We start from the raw sequence: 23929 nt of genomic DNA, 5'->3' as shown, positions 1-23929 counted from the left end.
AAGCAACCTACAGATTAATTAAAATGGCTTCTATGTTCCTGGAACTTGGCATGAACTTGGAGGTATCATGAGAGTTGTAACTATACAGATTGATATTCCTTAAAGACTTTTATTAAAGTCTTTTATTATGCTTTTTGTCTTTTTCCCTCTCCGACAGAACACTGCTCTGAACTGCTTGAAAACAGCTTGTTTGTAGTCCAGCCTTTATTTCCGCTTTGTTGTGACATCACCGCAAAATGCGCATCATAATGCTCGCCAAGCGGCTACTTGGACACTCCTTCAAAAACACTGGTGGAAAAACACTGAGCTGCAGCACACACCTCCTCTCCCTTCCAAACACTAGCTACCCTCCAGGCAGTCAGTGGACATAAAGTTGTTACTGTGATGTAGCAGAGCTCAGTTAAAACTTTATGGATGAAAGATACTTTTGTTACAGAATAATAACTCACCACTCTGAAACTCTTGCTCCAGTCAATGTAGCCTACAGCTGAACCAAAGCTGTTAACCATCTTTTAGCTGACCCGCCCATCTCTTCTTCTGATTGGCTATTACCGGCTTTTCGCTGACCCGCCCTTCTCTGCTTCTGATTGGCTAGTAGTCCTTAACTACAAACTGCGCATGTGCAAATCCCAACAAAGATCCTTTAGAGACAAGATGTATCACTCCATAGCTAAAACGAAGCCTTTAACACAGGGTGAAAAGAGGAGCTGCAACAATGTGCAGTATGACAAAAAAATATGGTGTTTTTTGAATATTAAACCATGTAAACCTGTTCTGGCACAACCTCTAAATAGGATTTTGAACCTGAAAATGAGCATAATACCACCTCTTTAAACCTTGGTAGCTGTCAGTGCCAACTGAGCCTCTGAGAAACTGTTCTGAAAATGTGTTTATGCTGCATTACTTTTATACTATACACATTAAAACGGCTGTCACCAAATTTAATTTTGTTGTCATTTTGAAAATTACCAAAAATAAAAATAAATCAGCAGAATATATAGTTTCTGTTGGGCATAGATATTCCTTGTAGCAGAGGAGCAACGGGAATATATCAAGCACTTTTGCCACAGGACTGTTTCTCCATTGCACAAATGTGTGAGGGAGTAAGTGGATGCAATAAAGACATGGCAACAGTGACACACATGACATTTCATAAGTCGACCTCCTATGTACCAACATTTGCTGGACTGTATATGTGTGTGTTCTTCCTCAGCGCAGAGACCCAGAAACAGTTTCATTTGATTCAGCGTTTAAGAGCCGCTGGTATAAAACATGTTCCTGTTTTCTGCCTCGCAAGGCTGCATATTGCATGTTAACTGTCAGGCTCTATGTGTCAGCGTTTCCTTTTCTGTTTCATGTACATGGAAGTTTTCTATCATATAGTGAGGTCTGTTCATGTAACCGTCAGTCTGTGTATCCTCAGCAATTCTTTGTGGTGACAGCTATTTTGTGTTTGCTTTGATAACTTACCACATCTGAGTGCATGCTGTGGTTACAGCAGTGCTGCTTAAATATGATTCCATATTTTGTTAAGTTGAAGTCATTTATGGTAATATTTATTCTCCTTCTCTTTGGATATTGATCATCAGGGTTTGCATGCATATAAAACATTTTGTTTTATTGGTTTCCTTGGTCTCGTTTTTTATGTTTTCCTTTTTAATACGTAGGCATTTATATGACACTGACAGCATGCTGTCATGGGCTGTTAACATTTTCTCTGCTTTGCTGACACTCTCTTCAACAATTTTATGTTTTGGAATTTGCAGGGAATGAACAAAACAGCAGGACATTTATTTACTTATAAAATAATGCTATCCCGCCCCTCAGTAAATATTGTCAACTGTATGACGTAACGGTTGAGTTTTCAACACAACTGTAGGTTGATATTCGAGCCCATTTTGTGTGGTGTTAAACTGCATTTTATTGTGGAGTGCATCTGATATTATATTATCATGAATTGTATGAGCACCATTAAAGAGAAAAAGAGGTAAACTGTTCTATAAAATATATGATTTTCTTGTTGAATCTTCTATCCAATGTGTCCCCATAGATAACCTTTATGATGTTTTGAGTCTCTACAGTTTCTCCTACATTCATGCATTAAAGTAAATTGATCTGTCAGAAAGAGGAGGACGCCTCCTCTCAAATCATCTATGCCCTTGTGGCTGTTGGATGTTCTCAGTTGTGCATTTGTGTTTAATCTCTCCGGTCTATTCTTACTTGAGTGAGATCACTGAGTAAAGTTTCCAGGGCTGTGCCCTGAAACGCCATCAGCTTCACCAGCAACCAACCATACTGCATCAATAAGAGATTGTTTCTAGTGTGTATGTGTAAGTGATTTTATGTCCAAAAAGGGTGGAGGTCAAGAGGCAGAAGTGGTTTAGGTGGAGGTGACACTGACTGGGATCTGTTAGTAACACCAGCAGAAGCAGAACACACACTCTATATACAACAGAAACAAATATAGGCACATAGATTCAAGCTATATGTGTCTGAAGGAATTTTACAAGTGGAAGTGATTACAATGCCTTCGTGTGTGCGACCTCTCATGAAGTGAGTTTGTTTTACATTTTCGGGCAGTTTTTGTTTACTCAAACACAAAAACTCACCACATGGGTGTACCCTGAAAAATTACACACACACTCACACACACTGCATGCACACACATATGGCTCCTTGCAATCATATCTTTCTGTCTCATTTAAACAGATACACACATTGTATTTCAGCATTAAGCAGGTCTTTAATGAAATGTGCTCTCATTTGGATGACAGAATGGTTAGAAGTAGTAAACTGACAAAGGCCAGTTGACACACACAAAGATGTATTATGCAAGGTGTGGTGACAGTGATTTCAGGCATAACAGTCAGGCGAAGGAAATGTTTCTGGAGTAGTGCATTAACACAGACTACAAGGACCAGTTTATACACTCTGTGGCATCTGCACCTGCGAATAAGCTTTAAATGAATACACACACACACACGTGGACACACAGTATGTGTGTCTAGGTCTGTTTTTAGATAAATGCTCCATGGATATTTCCAATATTATGTGTGTGAAAAACTTGAAAAGTTGATCGGCCCAACTATGGATGGCTCGGTTTTCTTTACCAGAGCTGTACTGTGGTCGTATTTGCCTCAAATCCAGTCTGTGGTTTTATGAGCCTTGTTCTTATCTTAGATTTGCACCTAATCTGTCTTGGTGAGACACTTTTTGGCAGCTCTCGCGTCTTTTTGTTTAACTTTTGCATTCCTGCCAAGTAGAGAGCGGAATGATCTTATCCAACTGAAGTCAAAACACTTTAAGTCACTATTGAACAAATCACTCCAATGTTTGAAAAATCCTGAGATTGGTCATTTTTTAATTAATTCAAATTCACCTTTTTAAATTCATCGCTCTTCTCTTGGACAAAATAGCAGAGTAATATAATATAAAGGCAAGTAAAAACTTATACAGTGGCTACCAAAACTTTGGTAACTATGTCTGTCTAAGCATCTGTGTATGTCAACAATGCAACTTCCATAATATCAAACTTGTCTTTTCTTTACCAAGGAACCCATTAACAGATTCAAGTATGAAAGAGAGGGAGAATCAGGAGAATCATTTTAGCAGCTTGGTAATTGTGTACAGGCACAACTATTAACTCAAAACATTCATTGTTTTTAACCATACTCCTATACCTTACTCCTTCCTGCCATTCATTCTCCTTTTTTTTCCCTCTTTCCTGCGAATGAGGACACTGTCATTGAAAAAAAAGTGATAATGATTATTGAAACAAAGCACTCTAAAATGTATGCAGTCGTCATTCCTGAAGGTGGGAACACACATTCTGAGCCCTTGTCTATTTATTTCTTTTTCTGCTCCTTATAAGGTAAAAGGGGAAAGAGTGGGCTGGTTTGGTTTCAGGGTTTTTGTAATTTTACCTCAAACTGAAGCAGACAGACCAACGTGACCAGAAAAGAATGCCAGGGCACCAAGTAAGAACAGAGTGACTGGCAGAATTATTGCCACGTGTGGTTCGACATTTGGGTGTCAAAAGTCAGGGTGGGTTAATGCGTAGGAGTGGTGGTGGTGGCGTGGGGATGGAGAGGGAGAGGGAGTGTATGTATGTCATGGGTACATACTCAAAGAGAGAAAGACATACGATGAGTGAACAAAGACTGTGACTCCTGATTTCACTGGCATGACATTCCTTTGCTGGTGTGATTAAATCCAACAAACAACTGTTTTTCTCTGCTATTCCAAGACCAATGTGTGAGTTTATCTAGAACTAGCCTTTAAATAGATCTGGAGGGTGCAGGCTGAGTCAGGCTGAGTTTGTGTGTCTGTCTTTATCAATCCTCACAATGGGCAAGACCAAAGGAACCAGGGGTCACCCACAGATTGAATTACTATAGGTCTGTATGTTTTGTGTGTGTGTGTTTGTGTGTGTGTGTGTGATCCTCCCCATTCCTTATCCTCTTCCTCCCACCACTATCTCCACAGAGGCTGTGAAAGGCTTTTCAGCTGAGTATGACATCACAAGAGATCCTAAAAGAAGCTTTGACGCTGACCAGACTAAAGGAACAACATTTGTTACAACTAGAGCGTTTTCACTGACATTACTCAGTTTGATCAATTCTGAGAAAATTTGTATGTTTGAAACATTGCAGTCACAGACAAAAGCAAAACTTAAAGCTTAAAAGCAAAAATTATATTAGTTGCTTTTGTTTCAACGATTGTGTTTACATAATTTTTTCTCATTCAAGCCCTGCCCTTGTCTGTCATTTGTCAATGTGTTTCTGGTGTTTAGCTAGAACTGTATTTTGTGTTTTATTGTGAAGCACCTTGTGATTTTATCTGTGAAAAGTGCTATATAAATAAATTTTACTTACTTACTGTCGCACATCGTGTAGCCCATATTAGAAATGAGGGGTTATGTTACATATTTGATGTATTGTTTGTGCTTCCTTATCCTCTGCCACAGATCAATACGGCTAGACAGCAAGCCTGAGGGTACTAATCCAATGTGGTTTTGAGGCACTCACACTTGAGGCTCTCACACTTCTAGATGCCTGCTGTCTCTTTAACTGATGTAAAACAAAAGTTCATACTCAGTAGAGACTTGACCTGACCTAGAACCCAGCTACTTCACATTCAGGTCAATATGTCTTCCTGTACGGTAGATTTTAAGATATTACTACTCTAATATACAGTATATACATAAAGACACATTTTATTATAATTTTCCTTTGGCTAAATTTGGGAAAATCTATTATTATAATCAGGAGTTTTGATGACAATTACACAGAATGGCCTTTTTAGAAGATTACATTTACATTTACATTTACTCATTTGGCAGACGCTTTTATCCAAAGCGACTTACATTTGAGGAACAACATACAAGCATCAACAGAGCATCAACTACAGATCTACAACTGACAATACATACTAGTAAGAGCAGCAATAAATACTAGTAAGAGCTCACAGTACATATCACATCAATGGGGTAGATACCTAGGGAAGGAAGTAAGAGTTAACAAAAAGTGCCATCAAAACAAAAAGTGCAATCTATACTAGATAATTGTAGGGGATAGAAGAAGAAGAGCACAGGAAGTGCATGTTAGGGGTTAGGAGTTAGAGGTGTTATAAGAGGAGGTGTTATAAGAGGGCTGTTCTCGGAAGAGATGAGTTTTCAAGAGCTTCTTGAAGTTAGAAAGGGACGCCCCTGCTCTGATGGCGTGTGGTAGCTCGTTCCACCATCGTGGTGTCACAGATGAGAATAGCCGGGACTGGGATTGCTTTGTGTGAAGGGATGGCAGAGCCAGGCGCCAGTGAGGTGGTGTAAATTGAGAAGAGAAGGGGTCCAAGCACTGAGCCTTGGGGCACCCCTGTGGAGAGGCAGTGGGAGGAGGATAACTGTCCTTGCCACAAAACATTGTAGGAACACCCCGAGAGGTAGGATTCGAACCACAGGAGTGCTTTACTCGAGATGCCCATTGCTGAGAGAGCGGATAGCAGGATTCCGTGGTTGACTGTGTCAAAGGCAGCTGATAGGTCAAGCAGGATAAGGACCGAGGATTGGGCTGCAGCTTTAGCTGACCTTAGGGCTTCTGTTACAGACAGAAGAGCCGTTCAGTAGAGGCACTCTTAAAACCAGACTGATATGGATCTAGGAGGTCATTCTCTGAGAGGAATTCTGAGACCTGTTTGAATACTGCCCGTTCAATAGTTTTGGATAAAAAAGGTAGAAGAGACACTGGTCGATAGTTCTCAACTTGAGTTGGGTCAAGTGAGGGCTTTTTGAGCAAGGGTGTAACCCAAGCCCTTTTGAAAGTGGTCGGGAAGGTTCCTGAAGCCAGAGAAGTATTTATCACATGAGTGATTGTCGGGACCACAGTAGGAGATATGGCTTGGAGGAGATTTGTAGGAATCGGGTCCAGTGGGCATGTAGTTGGACGGCTACGGGTCAAGAGTTCTGATACTTCGCTCTCTGTGAGGGGAGTAAACGAGGAGAGTGAACAACCACTGACCTGGGAGGGCAGAGGAAAAGATGTAGTAGGACTGCTACAATGGTTGAGTTTGAGTGTTTCAGAGAATTGGCTAGTGATGTTGTATTACTACAAAAGAAGTTAACTTTAGTATATACACTATGTTTCCTGTGGTAACATGGCAACAAGCAGGCACTTTTTATAGCTCACTTTCTAACAAAAACACCGCAGCAGTAGACTGGTACCCTAAGGAGTCGTAAAAGCACTCCATGAGAGGAAACAGGCACATCAAGTTAAACCCCACCAGGGCATGAGAAAGGAGGCAATGTCTCCAACAGCCTGCAGGTCAACAGTACTGCTTCAAAACTCCAACAGAGCACAGGAGCAGTAGCACTTCTATAATTCATACTCACCACTCCACAGTAAGAGGAAGGACAAGCTATCCCTCTCTCAACTTGTCTCGACTAAATAAAGGTTATAAATGGAAAATGAAGTCCATTAAACAGTAAGTAAAAGATATAACTCCCATATGAGTGTGTGGAATAGAAAATGCAATTGGGATTATTGCTTTTTCATAAAAAGGATAGTGCTATTGTGCAATTTCATTTTCATTTCCAAGTTTACATTATCATTTTATTAGTCATAGTTTTCCAAAAACCATAAAAGTAATTTTATCACATGCATGCAAATATATATATATTTTAAAGGCAAAGGACAAATGTTTCCTTTTTATGTGAAACAATAATGCAACTGCTTGGTTTAACTGTAGCATCTATATGAGTAAGAGAGTCTGAGTACCAGCACCGTCTCTGGAGTCACATGGCAGTAGATGGGAGGACTGGAGTCCTGTGTTGTCTTTTGAAATTTAATTTAAACTTTTACAGCTTTGTTTCACAGCAAGACTGACCAAGAAGTGAAAACTGTACATATAAACAGAGGAGCTCACATGGAGGTACTAAGAAAGACACATTGGGCACAGGGACAGGACACAGAAAAATATGCGTTGGCATGCAGTCACACACACATAGCAAAACACAAATACCCATGCATCGCCATAATACTTGTCTTGCAGTGCAACCTGACAAGTTTAAAGCATTTTCACTCACTGTTAATGACTCTTGACATAAAAATGCCCTCTCATATATCTGTGAACACTTAATGGCAACTTCCACACTAAAAGTTGCCATTGTCATTTAAAAGATTTAAAGTGTAATTGAATAAACTAATGACTCCACAGACATTAATTGGTGTGCATCCATCCTGTTTGCGAAATATGTACTAGACATTTCCACACTGCAACCACACATATTTAGAAATCACAAAACTGAGCTTTCTTTTTCACTACAGCCCATTGACAAATACACTATGACAATCTTGACTCGAACCATACAAACTGAAGAGCAGAGAAACACCAGACTGATCCCCAGGGCAAATCTGGGTTTATCAAAGTCATGTCTGTGCTGTCAAACTTATTTAAAGTCCATCCTAAGTTGTGTTTCTGAAATTACACAACACAGGTTTAACTAGACCCAAGCAAAGCCCTGGTGTGATTTCATGAGACTCAGTTGAAGATTGGATTGTTTCAAGAGTGGGTTTAGGAATCTCAGCCTTGGAGGCAAACTCAGTACATAATGGGGCTCCGCAAGGGAAACCAAGAGTTCAAGGGGACACGGACTGGATGAGGACATCCACATCATTTTAGGGCCCAAATGGGAGATTCAATAATAACGGGCCTTTAGTGCTGCATTTTGAAAGATCTATCCTGCGCTGAACTATGGTCTCAAATTATGTACTAACATCAACACTTCATGTATTCAGCTGAAAAATTAACAGTGGACTAATGACAGATACAAAACTACCTAACATGTATATTTAATGCAAGTCAGAGAAATAAAGAGTGAGTTTAATTTTCTTCTTTTATAATTGTAGTGCTGTCTACTTTATATGTTCTTTTTTCTCTCTCTCTCTCTCTCACCGCTTCGTTTTTTAAGGCAGCAAAAACAGAAACAAAACAGTACATCAAAAGAAAAGAAAGAAAGATAGACTGAAGAGACAGCACTCCAGCTGGTTCCAGCAGCACTGAGACAGCCTGCCCATCAAAATGATCTACAGCTGGACCAGGAAGTGTTTTCCATTTTCATAACATCTGGCCTTAGGTCTTTTAAGGGGGTTATGGATATCAATGTGCGTCAGTTTCACTCACAGGGATGCAAGATTTACTGGCTTATTAGTATTTTCCTTAATATTTTTAAAACTTTCTTTTTAACTGAGGGTCACACATCTTATAAACTTAGGCGACAGTGATACTACAGCAATCATAAAATGATCCTGGCTTCCTTCAGCGTCTTTTTCCCCCTACTATAAAATAGCATTTTCAACAGATGAGGCTGAAGAGAATAACGGTGGAAAAAAAGCCTGGGAAGGATGAGAGTGCAACGAGGTACACAATAGATCAAAAGTAACACAGCTCTGCCTGAGTTGAACATGGTGTAATCTGATTATATAATTAAATCATGGCGAAAATAAATACACAGTGGGTCATTTGGCTGAATTGAAATATATCCCGCCAATCTGAGCTGATAACACAGTAGAGTTAAAGCTTAATGTAAGAACTATAAGAGAAGACAGCTAATTGTGTCTGAGACATAAGTGTATTGTGTTTTAAAACATGTTGATTACAATTTTTGATAGGGTCATTTGTTACTATAATTAGAAGTTTATTTTACTTGGAATAAAAGTGCTGAGTGCACAGTTTATGTCCTGACTGTGGCTCACACCCTGAAACTCATTTATTGTAATTACTCAGCGCTTATAAAATGTAGCTTCTTCTTTTGTCTCTTCCAGTCAGCTCATTCAACAACACTGGCTGACCTAAAGATGAGTGCTCTTGGCTTACAATAAGATATATTTGGCAAATAGCAGAGAAGAATTAAAAAAAACAGAGACAGATGAGCTTAACACAGTGTTCTTGGCCTCAGAATATCCGTGGGCTACTTCACAGACCCCTAATGTTCTTGGGATTTGTATTATCTTTGGCAAGAACTACAGACTAGCATACGACAGGCAGAGACAGGTGGGTCGAGCTGTAGCTGCATTCTCTTGGTATTAGGATATTACTGGCCAGTACCAAAAGCCCAGCCAAAGATGATGGCCAGTCATTTTAGATGATCTTTGGCAAATACTACAGACCAGTGAAAGACAGAGACAGGTGAGCCCAGTTTAGCACTCTTGGCTTTGGAACATCTTTGGCAAATATCAGAGCTGAGTGAGTGGCAATGGCAGCTGCAGAGAGAGAGTCTATGAGTACAGAGGATTTGCAAAGGGCTGTGAATTTTTGCAGCGTACAAGTACAAATGTCACAAGTTCTGACTGAAGCCAATACTATACTTCTTATACCAGTATATTTACCACATTTAGACTAGTTTTATTAAGCTTTCTTCATACAAAGTAGCCATCATCTGCAGTGTGAATGGTAGTATCGGTAAAGCTGGCGCCAATAAAATCAGAAGGTTGAAGTCACCCATATAAGTTTCTGATATCATGAACATATATTTGAGGTGATTAGTTAGAGATCCAAAGTTTGAGTTGACCATTGTGGTCCATCAGCCTTCAGACCAAACAAGTTATATTCACCCGATCAAGCACAGGGTTTACAAGTAAATGCACAAAACAATAGAAATGTTTTTAAAAAATGACAACACAGGAGTAATGTTATGTATAACAGGAGATTTCATTACCATTTGACTCAAATGTGGTAGGTGCTTTTATAGCTCTTGGACTGCCTGTACCAGTTTACTGCCATCAATACAACAATACCGTTTATACTGATATAGTTTGATGTTGAGTTAATTAATATGTTTCCGTAAAGTCCTGCCAGCATTTGTTCCTCTCTCTCGCTCACCGTGCAGCATCACCACTCCCTCAGCGTCAGCACGTAGCTCCACTAACTCACAAACAACATGGAGGGAGACGCAGTGCCGGTGATACTGCTGAAGACCTGGCTTGTAATAAGAAAAACAACGGTTCAGTCTGTGTTTCCCACACACACACTTAACTGCGGCAGGATGCCAACAGTGCTTGAAGTGGAAAAAAATAGGTGCCAGTAATCCACCCCCCCTTTATTTATATGAAGCGAAACAAAATGCTAATGTAGTTGCAGCAACAATAAATGTTAATTAACAAATGAAACAATGCACAATAGGAAAACATGCAACTGAAATATAGAAGAAACAAATGTGCATTGTCCAAAAGCTGATTACTGAATTATATTCCATTATATTTTTATATTTTGAATTGTCACCTGTCACCTTCATTTTGTTTCCCTTCATATAAATAAAGACAACCCCACATAAACTTTCCCGCACCCAACCCCCTTACCCGAGCACCCAGAGCCAACGTCCAGTCTCAAAATAACTCAAGCAAATGCTGTGAGATCTATGCCAGTGTGATTGCTTGTGTGTGTGTGTGTGTGTGTGTGTCTGCGGGTTTGTGTGCATGTCTTCGTTAGGAATAAGGTATACCTCTTGTGAAAAAGATTAAGTTTCTCCACTATTGTACTCTGTCTCACTTTGCACGTATGTGACATGTGAATGGGGAGTACAGATCAATGTGTGTTCAAGACACAGAGGGCTGAGGTGTGTGTTTGTGCATGTAAAAGAGGTCATCCGTAAATCAATGGCACCGCAGCAAAACAACAATAACACAGCATTAAGCATTACCACACATGCACTAGAGATCTAGTCTGACTGTGTTTGTCCATGACATATAATGGCCTGTCTTTGTGGCTTTCTACATGAATACATAAGACTCCACTATTATAAATGTGACGATTCGACCATTGAGACACAAAGAACAGGCTTGTCAAACACTGTAATTATCCCATTTGAGGTCCATTCAGCAGGGTGACATCTCCGCTGATAAAAGGAGAATTGGAACCAATTAAGTCAACACAACACAAAAGCTGCTTCAAAGCCTTTTCTTCTTCGCATGATAGATAGCCTGTTTATTCATATTGTGCATTCATTTGCAGCGTACTGTGATGTGCCCACGTATATGCGGGTGAGTGCATCTGGTCAGTTTGTACCTTGTAACTCCTTCAAGCACATCAAGACCTTGAGATTGTGCCATCACTAGTGCAAAACAGTCAAACCAGCACATGCACACAGGCCCATTAAATAGTCAAATGGACTTTGAAAAGACTTTACTGTGGGGAATAAAGCATTTAGCCAGACACTGGCAGTTGAAGCGCAAAACAGTGAAATACAAAGGTGGTTTTGTTGAGGCACAGGATGATTGGTTGAAATGATCAGTTTAATACTTTGGTGTACCTCTAAAGAGAACAATTACTTCACTCAAGAGGCTAATTAAGTGTTAAAACTTTGTGATTTCACTATACTGTTGGGACTGCTTCAGGACAAAGCCATCAGCGTGGTGGAAACGTCCTTCTGTGTTAGTTTTTCCTTAGAAAAGTCTAAATGTTAAGCCCTGCTCCGCTCTCTTAGCTTTCGCTTTGAAACCTTTAACTTCAGTTCTAATCCTATTCCTTCATTTCATCTCCAATGTCAGTTTCTCAGTCTCCCATCTTTTTTCCTTTCCAATTTTCCTACCTTCTTCCTTCTCTTTACAAATATTTTGTAAATTATGCTAATTTTTACGTTCATAATTTTATTTAGGGATTCTATTTGACCTTTGTTGGGAGTTGCACATGCGCAGTACCCATAGACAGTATATTGCTGGACGAAGCCACCCCGCTAAATTGAATGGAGAGCAGTGAAGTGAAGCCAGTTTTGGACCAATAAAATACAGGGTTGGGAGGGTTACTTTCAAAATGTAATCCAGTACAATTACTAATTACTTGTTAAAAAATGCAATCAGTAATGTAATCCAAGTACCAGAAAATAAAAGTAATGTAACCTGATTACTTTTAGTTACTTTTGAATTACTTCAATACCAAATACGCAAATAAAGACAAGATGCATTGTCTGCTCAGTGTATTTTTAGAGAAACATACAATTATAAAATATCCCATTCCCATGAAATCTATGTTTAAATGTTTTTTATATGATATGCTTTGCATTGGGCCTATACGTCATATGGCAAGATCTGGCCCATCAATGACAAAAAATGTTGTTTTGTATGTATTATTGAATTCATTTTATAGTGTGTCATTTCCTGGAAAACAATTTTAATACGTTGATGAATCATCCTGCACTGGGAGGCCTGCATTCATTTAGTGTCCAATGAAAGCCTTTTTAATTTTTAAGACTGCTGAAAAATAGTGTTTCTGGGACCGGGCCCCACTGATTACGATACAAAAGCAGCCTTTATTCAAGCACTGGAGGTTTTCAGGCCAGTGGCGGGGGAACCGGCGGGGAATGATGAAGGGGAGCCGCGCCGGGCGAGCAGGCAACGAAACTGCGCTCAGCAGCCTCCAAGTGAACACAAATTGAACAGGTCCGAACGCAGCCTCATTAGCTGACTCAGCCCCGGGGTGACACAAGCCAAACCGGCAAGAAAACCACCTTTGTACAGTATTCTCAGTGGTCAAACTGGCCTCCGTCGGTCTCAGAGTCTGTTCTCGGGTCCATTCTCGGGTCCGGCTGCTGTGCTCATTCACTGGGAGCTGGAATCAGTCCGCACGGTCCACACAGATACTGCATGAATGGGAGGGGGCGTAACCACATTCAACCACTGGCTATACTGGCAATCAATATCTGCGACAAATCCCTCACTAGCTGTGTGTTTTTACAGGAAACACGTAAACAGCAAATAGAATAGCAATCCGCTTTCCGTTTAACTTTGTGCTTAAAGTAATCCCTATGTGTAATCCCCACTTTTACAAAATGTACCTGACGTCTTGTCACTGTGTGTGCTGCAGCTCAGTGTGTTTCTCCACCAATGTTTTTTAGCCACTAGGCTAGCATTATGATGCTTGTTATATAGTGACGCAGATAGTTTACGGAAATAAATGCTGGACTACAAACAAGCTGTTTTTAGGCAGTTCAGGAGCAATGTTTTCTGTGGGAGATAGCAATGTGGGCTTTTTCACTTTGCAAACCTATTACATGCACAAAAAATATATATATAACACAATAGAGGAAAGGGAAAAGGCAAAAAGCATAATATGACCTCATTAATATACTACTAATTTATTTTCCAATTATGTCTAAATAGGAGATGTAATTAGTAAAATGTTCTGTTTTTGTGGAAAGTAAAACCGCAATACTGTGTGAGTCAGTGGGAGTTGACAGGGGTTTTTTGATCCTGACTCCTGCGTGAGGTTTGTGCATCAAAAGCACTTTGATTTTAAGATGAAGATGGTGTTAATAAAGTGAGTGCCTAAACGCAACCATAAATAAATTAATCATGTCTCGCTCTGAGCAGAAAATCTGACTGTTAAGCAGATAAGTGAATTAATAATGTTTCTTTCTTAATGCAAGTGGCATTATGTGCCTTAAAAACTTATTTGCTGTTGCAAATCAGGATCATATAAACATAATTTCAAGGAGACAGTGTTGTCCATTGTCATTCATTTGTTCTTGCCTGCTAGAAAGACTGAAGAGGTTCAGTGGAATGTACTAAAACCTTACCAACCATGCTTTTGGCAGTCTATTTGTGTATGCTGTGAACACATGTGCTCCACATGTGTCTGATATCTCTCTCATAGTGAAACAGTCTATCTAGCTAACAAGATATTAGTTTTTGTAGGTCCCATCAAATGGAATTAAGTTTGACAATGACGATAAAAACGGGAAAATCTTTCATTGAAAAAAGAAAATTCCCAGAAACTCGACTGCATTTTTCCACAGCTGTGTGTCAGTAATTACAGTAAAACTTTATGGATATATAAGAATCTAAACATGGAGCAGTGATGTTTTAACATTCTCGCCTGGTGCCATCAAGCAGGGTGATTTTACGGTTTGCAGAAACCTCAGACATCAGCCAAGTTGATCAACCTTGGAGAATCCATCTCCATCATTGTTTGGGTCATTCTTTCATCTTTTTGGCATGCTGTTACTTCCATTTGCCTCCCTTGACTTCTTTGAGCTTTCTTAATCCTTCCTTCTGTCCTGTTCCTGCTTCTTTCTGTATTTAAACCTCACTTACATAGCAGGAAAGCTGCACACACACACACACACACACACACACACACAATGACACTGTTTGACAGAAAGCAGTGAAGGCACAAAAGGTCACTGACCAAAGGTTTGTGTTTTGAGAGCTATTATCAACATAACAATACAGAGTGCATTCCTAGACAGAAGAAAAACTCAGGCGAAGATTGAAATCTTAAGTAAAACAACAAACACTTGAGATCAGTAATGTCACCAGTGGTGCAACGGATCACAAAACTCACGGTTCGGATCATTTCATGGTTTTGAGTTACGGATGGACAATTATAACTTTGCTTTGAACTAAACTAAAAATCTGAAATCGTGGTCTTAAATAAAAATTTCAAATAAAATTTCCAATACTCACTGTCCACATCATCATCAAAAAAGAACTAGAAGCATTCCGTAATAGTTTTGTCCACCACTCTCCGTCCATCATCATTATACTTTTCAGGGAAGCCAAAATGCTCCCATACATGCGACTTAAATGATGTGGGAAACTATTCCAGTTCTTCTGTTCCTAATCATGACTGTCTGTGCTTTTTTCTTCTTTGCTTTTCGCAACGTGTCTCACTGATTGATGCAGATTGATTCGTTAGGATTCAAACTGTCCCGTTCATGTGAATACACAACTGCTTTTTGAAATAATCATATAAATCTTTATTGCTGCAGAGGAAAACACAGCACACATAAGTCTGGTATCTTTTCACTGCAACTCTGCATCACAATTTGTGGAATTATTACTTTGATAAATGAAACAAATACTGTAAACAAAAAGAAGCTGACAGGCAGTATTAAACACTTAAACACTGTATGCGTACTAACTGTACTGAAGCCTACAGAATCTCTCACTCAGTCACACTGTAATAAAGTGACAGACTTACAGCCACGTAATTTAATTTGCAAACTACACTGCCAGTGGCTTGCTGCTGCAGCCAAATATGGTTCACTGCTATAGCTATGGTGAGATAGAGAGAAACTCACACGAATCACGAACAATTTGTGGGTGCACTATGCTCTGCATGTCATCCTGAAACTGAAGCAAGGGAGATGGAAACTATTAAAACTGTGAAGTAGTTTTGTAATCTCTGTAGGTTAGAAAGATTTAATAAAATAATAAAATAGGGATCATTCCTGGACGAAAGAAGCTGATAAAAACAGCCTTTGATGTATTTGAGATCTGCTTTTTGAGTACAAAACCTGTGTGATGTAAAACATTTTCAAGGAAGAACCTGCTGTTTAACAGTGGAGCCAGCTGATAGGGTGACTGCCAGAGCCTATATCAAAAAGAGAGTTTGTAAAATGAGTCACAGAAAAACACAAAAAAGACATCTTCAATCTGCAGGTCATCAAATTAATTTATGCACAGATCTTTGGTTGCTCATTTGAACTTTGATACCTGTCTTTACACTGCTTCATTCAGTTTGAACAAGCTGATCTAAACAGAAATGAATGGAAGAACAACAACAAACTTACACCAATGTTGTTTTGGCACCTGTTACCTCAGTGCTGCTTGCTTTCCTGTAATATGTTTTCTGCTGTAGGAATAAAGAAAGTATCACAGAGAGCTAAATGAATGTTGGTGTGTGATGATTAGTCTGGTAACCATGGTATTTGCATTCATGTATTTATCTGGCTTTACTTCTCAGGTAATGAACTACTGATTCTGTTCCAGTTTTTTTTACTGGATGGAGAGGTTGGATCAGTGCCAGGATAATTTGGCCCGCCTTACATTTGCCATGTCATCCTTAACACTAATAGCAGCCCGGACAAATTCAGCTTCAGTTTCAGTTTATATTCTTTTTGTAGAAACAACTTCTTTTTTTCTTTTTTACAGCTTTTCCTGCTCTTGTCCATCTGTTGCCCATCTCTTCTCCCCAACACCCCTTTATTTGTAAAAGGAATAACAACCTGTCTCCTCTTAAAATACACACATACAGACGCCACATGAATTGTTAACATTTTCCTGTATCTTCCCACTGTTATCATTCCTTTTGCTATCTGACCCAGTGACAAACCCGACTGAAAAATGCAGGCAGAATGGAAAAATGAAAAGAGAAGCAAGTGACGCCTATAAAAACTGAAACAAGCGTTTCAGATTGGTTCTTTCCATTACGCATGTAAACCCATTAAAGTCCAGATGTTGACCTAGGCATGACACTCCTTGAATATACAGCATGTCTAATTCACAGTGCCAATGAATGCCAAGCAACAAACAGAGAAACCTTGAAACTTACTTCTTTTTGTAAATTGAGTCTGGAGAAGGCACAGGGATTACTGTCAATCTTTTAGACCCTAAAATATCCCATAAAGTAGAAGCTGGAGCCAGCTGTCCCCGAAGTGGCTTGCCTGGTCACACAGCCTTAATAATATAATACTGCCACTTAATGAAACAAGCTGTTTCACGTGTTTCCAATAGGATATGAATCAGCCCTTCAAGGGTTAATGTCTGCCGCAGACACAGAGCGATGCAGAACAGATAATCCTTTAACTGGTCCCACAAACAAGCGGAACCTTACATGAGATTTGTTCTGTTACACTGGCACTTTGCAGCTCTTTAATTACATTATTGGAAGCAAAAGTCTATGATAGGGATAAATCGGTTGGCAGTTTAATGATAAACCATTGTTAAGTTCCCGATGATAAGTTTTACCATGTTAAATTTTAATTATCATTGAAACCATGAAAAAAAAAATCATGTTAAATGCTGTCCAGCATTAACCAAAGTTAGTAACAGTCTCCCAGATGAAAACCATCTCAAATTTGCATTAATATTAAAGGGGCTGTATGTAGTTATTTAATGAAATGAATCACTTTATGGACAGGTTATAATCTCACATAATGTACAGTAATGCAACACAGCGGTGCAGGACAACACCACAGTATAAGCCACATCCAGTAAGTTACAGTAACGTCACTTACTACCATCTAACTGTTATACTAAAGAGTGATACAATCTCATTAATGATATTCAGTCCAGTTCACTAACCGTTTTCATTATCTATTGCTGAGCCTCTCTGGTCAAAGACACACATCGCTGACGTATCATGTTAGCTAAAAACATTCAATACGCATAATATAACAAGCATGGTTTAACGTCAAGCTGATAAAGATTACTACTGTAATGTTGCAGTGGGAGTTTACCTGAGTTTCTAGCATTATGTGTGATGCCGTCTCCCGTTTTGGCAGATCCCAAGTGCTCGTTCATTAGTTCGAGCACGCGTAGGAGCATGTGCTTAGAAACTTAGTGGTTGCAATCTGAAACCTCACTGCTAGAGGCCACTGAAAACTACTGAAGGCCCCTTTAAAGATGTTATAAAGTTATGAAGTATAGTGTATGGCCCCTGAAGTCATATAGTTTTTTTTAAAAGAGTGCTGAGGTAAACTTGATCAAAGAAAATTGCTGTGAAAGTGGACAACACTGTGAATCTTATGAGTCATCTCAGTGACCCCCACCCACTACTTTATAGCTAATGCAAGGTAAGTTAACTCTTGTGGTCACTATAATTGTGATTTGAAATTTTCATAGCGTTTCATCTGTAGTTGATGAGATATTGCAAATCTTGCTCTGGTCATCGCTGCAGTTCAGTTGTGTCTGGGAGCATGTGGGTCAGGAACAGGGAGCGCAGTGTCCAGCATGTATGCATGAGAGTAGTGGAATGAAAGGGTGAAAGTGTTTTTTTTTATATTGTATGCATAGTATAGTCTTCATCTTCTTTAAGATGCATAGAATATTGTAATGATTTGTAATCGCGCATCCTGGGTTTGCCTAACTGAATAAACTTAATGAGGAAACAATAAATGGGAGGGTAAGTCCAAATTTCTGAAATTAAACATCCATATATAGTCAGAACATTTTGTTATTTATTTAGAACATTTTGTTGTAACACACCACAAAACATAAAACCCCATCCAAAACAAAGAAGAGTTTAATTACTCAGTTGTCCCTCCCAGCAACAGTCAAGATGGTGGCAAAGATCACAAAATCAGTAGAATATTTTTTTCCAAAACTGTGAACCACCGTAATCAAGAGTGGTCCTTGAGCATACAGTCATAAATGTACACCAAAATACTGGGCTGAAGGGTCCAGTAGTATGTGAGATTTGCTGCAGACCTTTGGACATGCACAGGCTAACCCTGTATCCTGTCTTTATGCTAAGCTAAGCAAACCATGTCCTGGCTGTAGCATATTTAACAGACAAGAGTGGTATTGATCCTGTCATCTAACTCTTGCCAAGAAAGCAAATAAGCATATTTCCCAAACAGTCAAACGTTTCCTTTAAGAGAAGATATATGGTGTGACAGTCACAATCATGAATAATGTGTTGGGCAGGTTTCAGTTATGTGAGGAGTCATGCAAAGCGCAACGTTCAAAACAACCTCTTTCACACCATGCCAAACCTTAGATGAAGTACAGAAATGTTGGAACTATTAGTTGTCTAATCCACATGTTTTAATGCAGCTTTAGGGAGAGAAACTATATAAGCAGAAGCCAAGTGTGGTAGTATTGTTCCACTATATAAACCATGAACCAGTGCTTGGATCCCTTCTCAATAAAATCTACACATGCTAACTAATCTGATTAAAACAAATGATTGTTAAAATCCATCAATAAGAATCCTTTTTGTGATGTTTTATGAATATGCTTAGACCGGCTGTACTGTGTAATTGAAATACCTTAAAGGTATAAATCAAATGAGTGCTACTGTTGCCTGCAAAAACAATTTCAGATTCACTGCTGGATCAATTGGTTGCATATCATCCACATTGTTGTCAGAAAAACTTGTTGACCTTCTTTAGTGTAAAAACCTTGGCCATCCATCAGAATATGAACTCCTTCTTGGACTGGTAAATCATCCATTGATAACCCATAGCCAAGTGTTATGCTAAGCCCTGCTTCACTCATCATAACGTTTGATCATGGGCCTCTCTTTCACAGGAGACAGCACACTGACCCTTGAGTTACAATGTGGTATTACAGATGGTGTTCTCTGCTACTCGAGCAAAACCAAACATTTTCAGTCTGTCATCATTTGGACACAAACTAGAGGACATGCTCAGTTAGCCTCAAATGAGCTGAACGAAAGATGAAAAGCCATCGAGGGACGACAGAATGTGAAATCCAGACATGCAGACAAAGATAAAGGAACACAACAAAACACACAGAAAAAAATGGAAACTGAGCACTTTTATTGGTTCAGTCAATTCTGAATTAACGTATAGCAAAAGCAATTCATTTTACCTCTCCTTGTATGCTATAAATCTGCTCCTTTTGTAATCTTTAATCCAAAAGCACAAGTGTAGGAGCCCTGAACATCTCACAGTGTTTAAATAAAAACACGCATGACTGCAAGTGCTGCCAAAGGACCAGACAATTCAAACCACATGAGAACCAATACAAAGCTAGGCACACGCACACACACACACACACACACACACACACACACAAAGAGTAACACAACTGCTTGTGATAAATCAGCTCCATTGTACAGGATTCCACCAAATAGTGCAGAGTAGGCCTTGGGGAAGAGGGGGTGGTCCACATGTGTGATGCTCGGTTATTCCTCATTTCTTCAGGGAATGGGAGCCCAGGCAGAACTAATGCTGTTGCTGTGTGTTAGAGCTAAGATTAACTCCTACAACAACAGTGAACATCTGCCTGTATGTGGGGCGTCTGGGGTTGAAAGGGGAACCGTGGACTTCAAATGTGTTGCAGAGATGGGTTGTTTGGGAGTGTTTGAAGGGTAGTGTATGGATCTGGTGTCATCATGGAGATAAATGGCTTCCCACTCACGTTCACACGTTAAATCATCATAAAGTGGATAGCTTGGTTTTCGTTACACACACACACACACACACACACACACACACACACACAATTGTTTTATTATCTTCATGGGGATATCTCATATCCCTTAACCCTAACCTTAACCATAAACTAATTCTAACCTGAATCCTAAAACCGAATGTCAACCCTCAAACAGCCCACTTGTGGGGTCCAGCCTTTTGGTTCCCACAAAGCTAGTCGGTCCCCACAAGCATAGTGGAATCCTGGTTTTTGGACCCCATGAACTTAGTAAAACAAAAACACACACACCCACTGAGTGTGAGCTCACGGCTTACTTCTGCAGGTTGAGGGTGAGGTTACCAGTGCAGCTCTTGATCTTGTTCTGGGCCTCCAGGTGGTTCATGCCCTCCGTGGCGATGCCGTCAATAGATAGAACCATGTCTCCAACTGAAATCCCACCTTTAGCGGCCTTCCCACCATCTGTCAGCTGCAGAAACACAAAAACCACAAACAGCTTCAATTATCTACATAACCAGCAACATCACAGTCAGGATTATTAAGCAGGTGGGTGGGGAGTACACATTCACTCTGTATTTATCACAGGATTTATGTATCTATTCCATTACAGAAGCATTTCGGCAAAGCTAATGAAAGACCTGGTACTCTACCACATGATGGAGGGTCTACTACTGTACGTTCACTGATGCGTGTCTAATAGCAGGAGCCTTCATCTTTGAGTTACCTGTGTTTCTTCTTTATGGCCTGCTGTCATACTGGGCTTACAGCTTGTTAGAGAAAAGAGAAAGGTTCAAAAGGTCTCTTAACCACAGCATGTGTGAAAAAAATAGAGCACAGCCATAATGCAACCCTTGTGTCCAAATTCTCCACTACTGCATGTATCCATTTCTTATTGGCAGGATGTATGATGAAAATTAAGACAAAGAAAAAGAGTTGTCTTTTATCAACCTACTGTACATGCATTGAAAAGCTAGCAGAAAGCTAAATGGCCACATTTTGAATGCATGTTTGGTTGAGTAAACACAAAAAATTAAAATTAGATCACAAAGAACAAAATTGTGTCGGCTGTATGTTAGGACCGCAGTATATGGAAGCTGACATGTAGCAATCTGATAATGGGGCACCTATGTCAACTCTTGAGCCACATTTCAACAGCAGCACAACAGTGTAACTAAAACGCTGGTGTTTTATAAGGACTGACTTAGTAAACAAATAAATGAAGCTTATCTTGACACACAATTTACTATTACAATAAAGATTAAATAAAGTGAATCTAGTCCTAATAAAAAGCAATTATGCCGTTATATTCCGTACAAAATGCAGTTAAAAAGGTGACAAATAGCTAATGGACACTACATGGTGTAGACACATTCCACTTTTATTGGCTTTGAGGAAACAGCAATTACAAGCCAGACATCTCTTAGATTAGACACATCATAAAATATGCACACACTATGCACACACAATTTCTCTTGTCTCTGGTTTTCAGTGTCTTCCATGATTTTTCAGGTATGCTTTAAATATCTGCATCCAAACAAAGTTTAATTACTGTGCTTCCACTCGGGGGGAAGCTGGTTAATTTGAAACAGATTCAAGCCACAAAAGAACTCATGTTGAACAGCAGGGCTGGCATTTAATACCAACCCTGCTGCTCAACATGGCTTCAACATGAACAAATGATGAACTGTATCAATTCTATTTTTGACAATAATGTTAAATACATCATTATAATTGTGCTGGGGGAACAAATGTAACATTTTCCACACTCATAACTGGTGGTGTTGTCTATCTAGTTGTGAGAAACATTAAACATATTTTGTCAACAAGTGAACAGTTGCAAGGCAACTAAGCACTTAACAGGCACACAAGTGGGCCTGGGTACACACCAAAATAAAGTCTAATTAGATTAAATGTGTAATTATGTGTTCTATTTTTTTGTTTTGAAGCTATGCCTCGTTTCCTTCTTGGTAAAGTTAAATGAGTTATCAAAATACTTTTATATAGGCAAGGCAGATTTTTAAAAATGCTTTAAGTAATGGTGATGCAAATTATAATGTTCTCATCCGTAGAAAAACAAACATGAGAAACAATTTATTTCTGTTTAATTAACGCGGAAATATCATGGAAGGAGACTTTCTTTGTTTTTACTTATAGTATTACTATACTATAACTTCTGACCTGAAATACTGTCTTTACTCACAGTCACTGTCACCAACAGACAGGGCAATACAGTGAGGCATATATTAACCAGAGCCATTCTTATCAATAGGCTGAGGGAGGACAGTCACAAATTTGGAAATGTGCGTAGGATGTCACACACTCTTGTCTTTTTCCCATGCGCTGTATCTAAGACCAATGTGAAGAGGTTCAACATAACAATTTTCTTTCATAACAATTTTTTCTTATGTCTTTGAAATGCAATGTCAAACTGTGCGCAATCAAATAACAATTTGGTTTTGTGCGTTTGTTATATATTGTATCTTCAAGAACAAAAACACCTTGCAGCTGTGATTCTGACCATTCTTGGTCACACAGAAGGTCTGAGTGTGTACAAAGGGGAGTGAGGTCATTTGTTTCTTTTGACAGCATGAAAAAGGACCACACAGACCACTTCACTGAACATGTACACAGACCACTTTTGTGGCTGTTCTAGTTATGAAGTGGCTCTTACTCTTACCCATCAGCTATCACTTCACTTCAATTTGGTGCTTCTACAAGAAAATGTGTTTCTGCAAAATGAGAAAAGACAGGCAAGGATGAGAGAGTGTAATGTGGGTTTGGACGTCTTTGGTGAGTTGCATCCCCCCTCTGTGTCTGTCTCCTTTGCCTCTATCTTTGTCTCTCTCACACACACACACAAAGACAGACAGACACAAGCAGGGCTAATAAAAGAGGCTCTGCACCCGGATTAGTGTTAAGGCTCTGCGGCCCCAACCTTTTATAGTCATATTAGCCCAACACACGCAACATCACTCACCACCACTCACAACCACAGAGGGCAGGAAGAAGAAAGTAATGAGCGATCGACTCGACAGTGATTAAAATTGCATGGATGGGAAGTAAGGGAGAAACAGAAGGAAAGGAGAAAAAACTAACACTTGGTACACTTGGTACTGAATGTCTGTTTTATATTCTGTGTACATTTTTAACCCATTTGAAGGGGTGTGTTCTTGCTAACCACTCTGGCATCGTTATGGACCTCACCACAAAATGTTCAATTATATGCCCCCACCCCTTCCACACATGCACACACACACACACGCAACATACATACAGCCACACTCACAAAACACTGCTCTGCTTCCCTCTGTATCAAAGTAACAAGGAGAACAAGAGGCCATACAACAGAGAATTTAACCTTAATGCCTGAATTCCGTATATAGGTTGTGCTGGTAGGAAATCAGTATACCAAAAGCAAACATTTGTTTTCAATCACTATGATTAAAAGGATTTCAGAGCTGAAAGTAGTTTCACTTTTCATATCAAAGAGAGTGCAAAAAATCATTGAGAAAATCAAAAACAGAAAACTAAATAATCTGTCT

The 23929-nt window shown here is 39.4% G+C and overlaps 1 protein-coding gene across 5 annotated transcripts in view; it reads right to left on the bottom strand.

Moving 5' to 3' along the window:
• Positions 1-23929, bottom strand: part of pdlim5a (PDZ and LIM domain 5a) — a 71682-nt gene that overhangs the window by 37361 nt on the left and 10392 nt on the right. For all 5 annotated transcript variants that reach the window (XM_038704163.1, XM_038704164.1, XM_038704166.1 and 2 more), the window contains exon 3: positions 20705-20856. In XM_038704163.1, the coding sequence (XP_038560091.1) occupies positions 20705-20856 (152 nt within the window). The remainder of the gene's footprint in view (positions 1-20704; positions 20857-23929) is intronic.

Source organism: Micropterus salmoides, unplaced genomic scaffold (assembly GCF_014851395.1).
Source record: "Micropterus salmoides isolate LMB-PRFRI ecotype aquatic unplaced genomic scaffold, ASM1485139v1 Ms_hic_scaffold_7, whole genome shotgun sequence".
NCBI classification, from domain to species: domain Eukaryota; kingdom Metazoa; phylum Chordata; class Actinopteri; order Centrarchiformes; family Centrarchidae; genus Micropterus; species Micropterus salmoides.
Note: the sequence above shows the minus strand (reverse complement) of the source record. Positions and strands in the feature narration are given on the sequence as shown.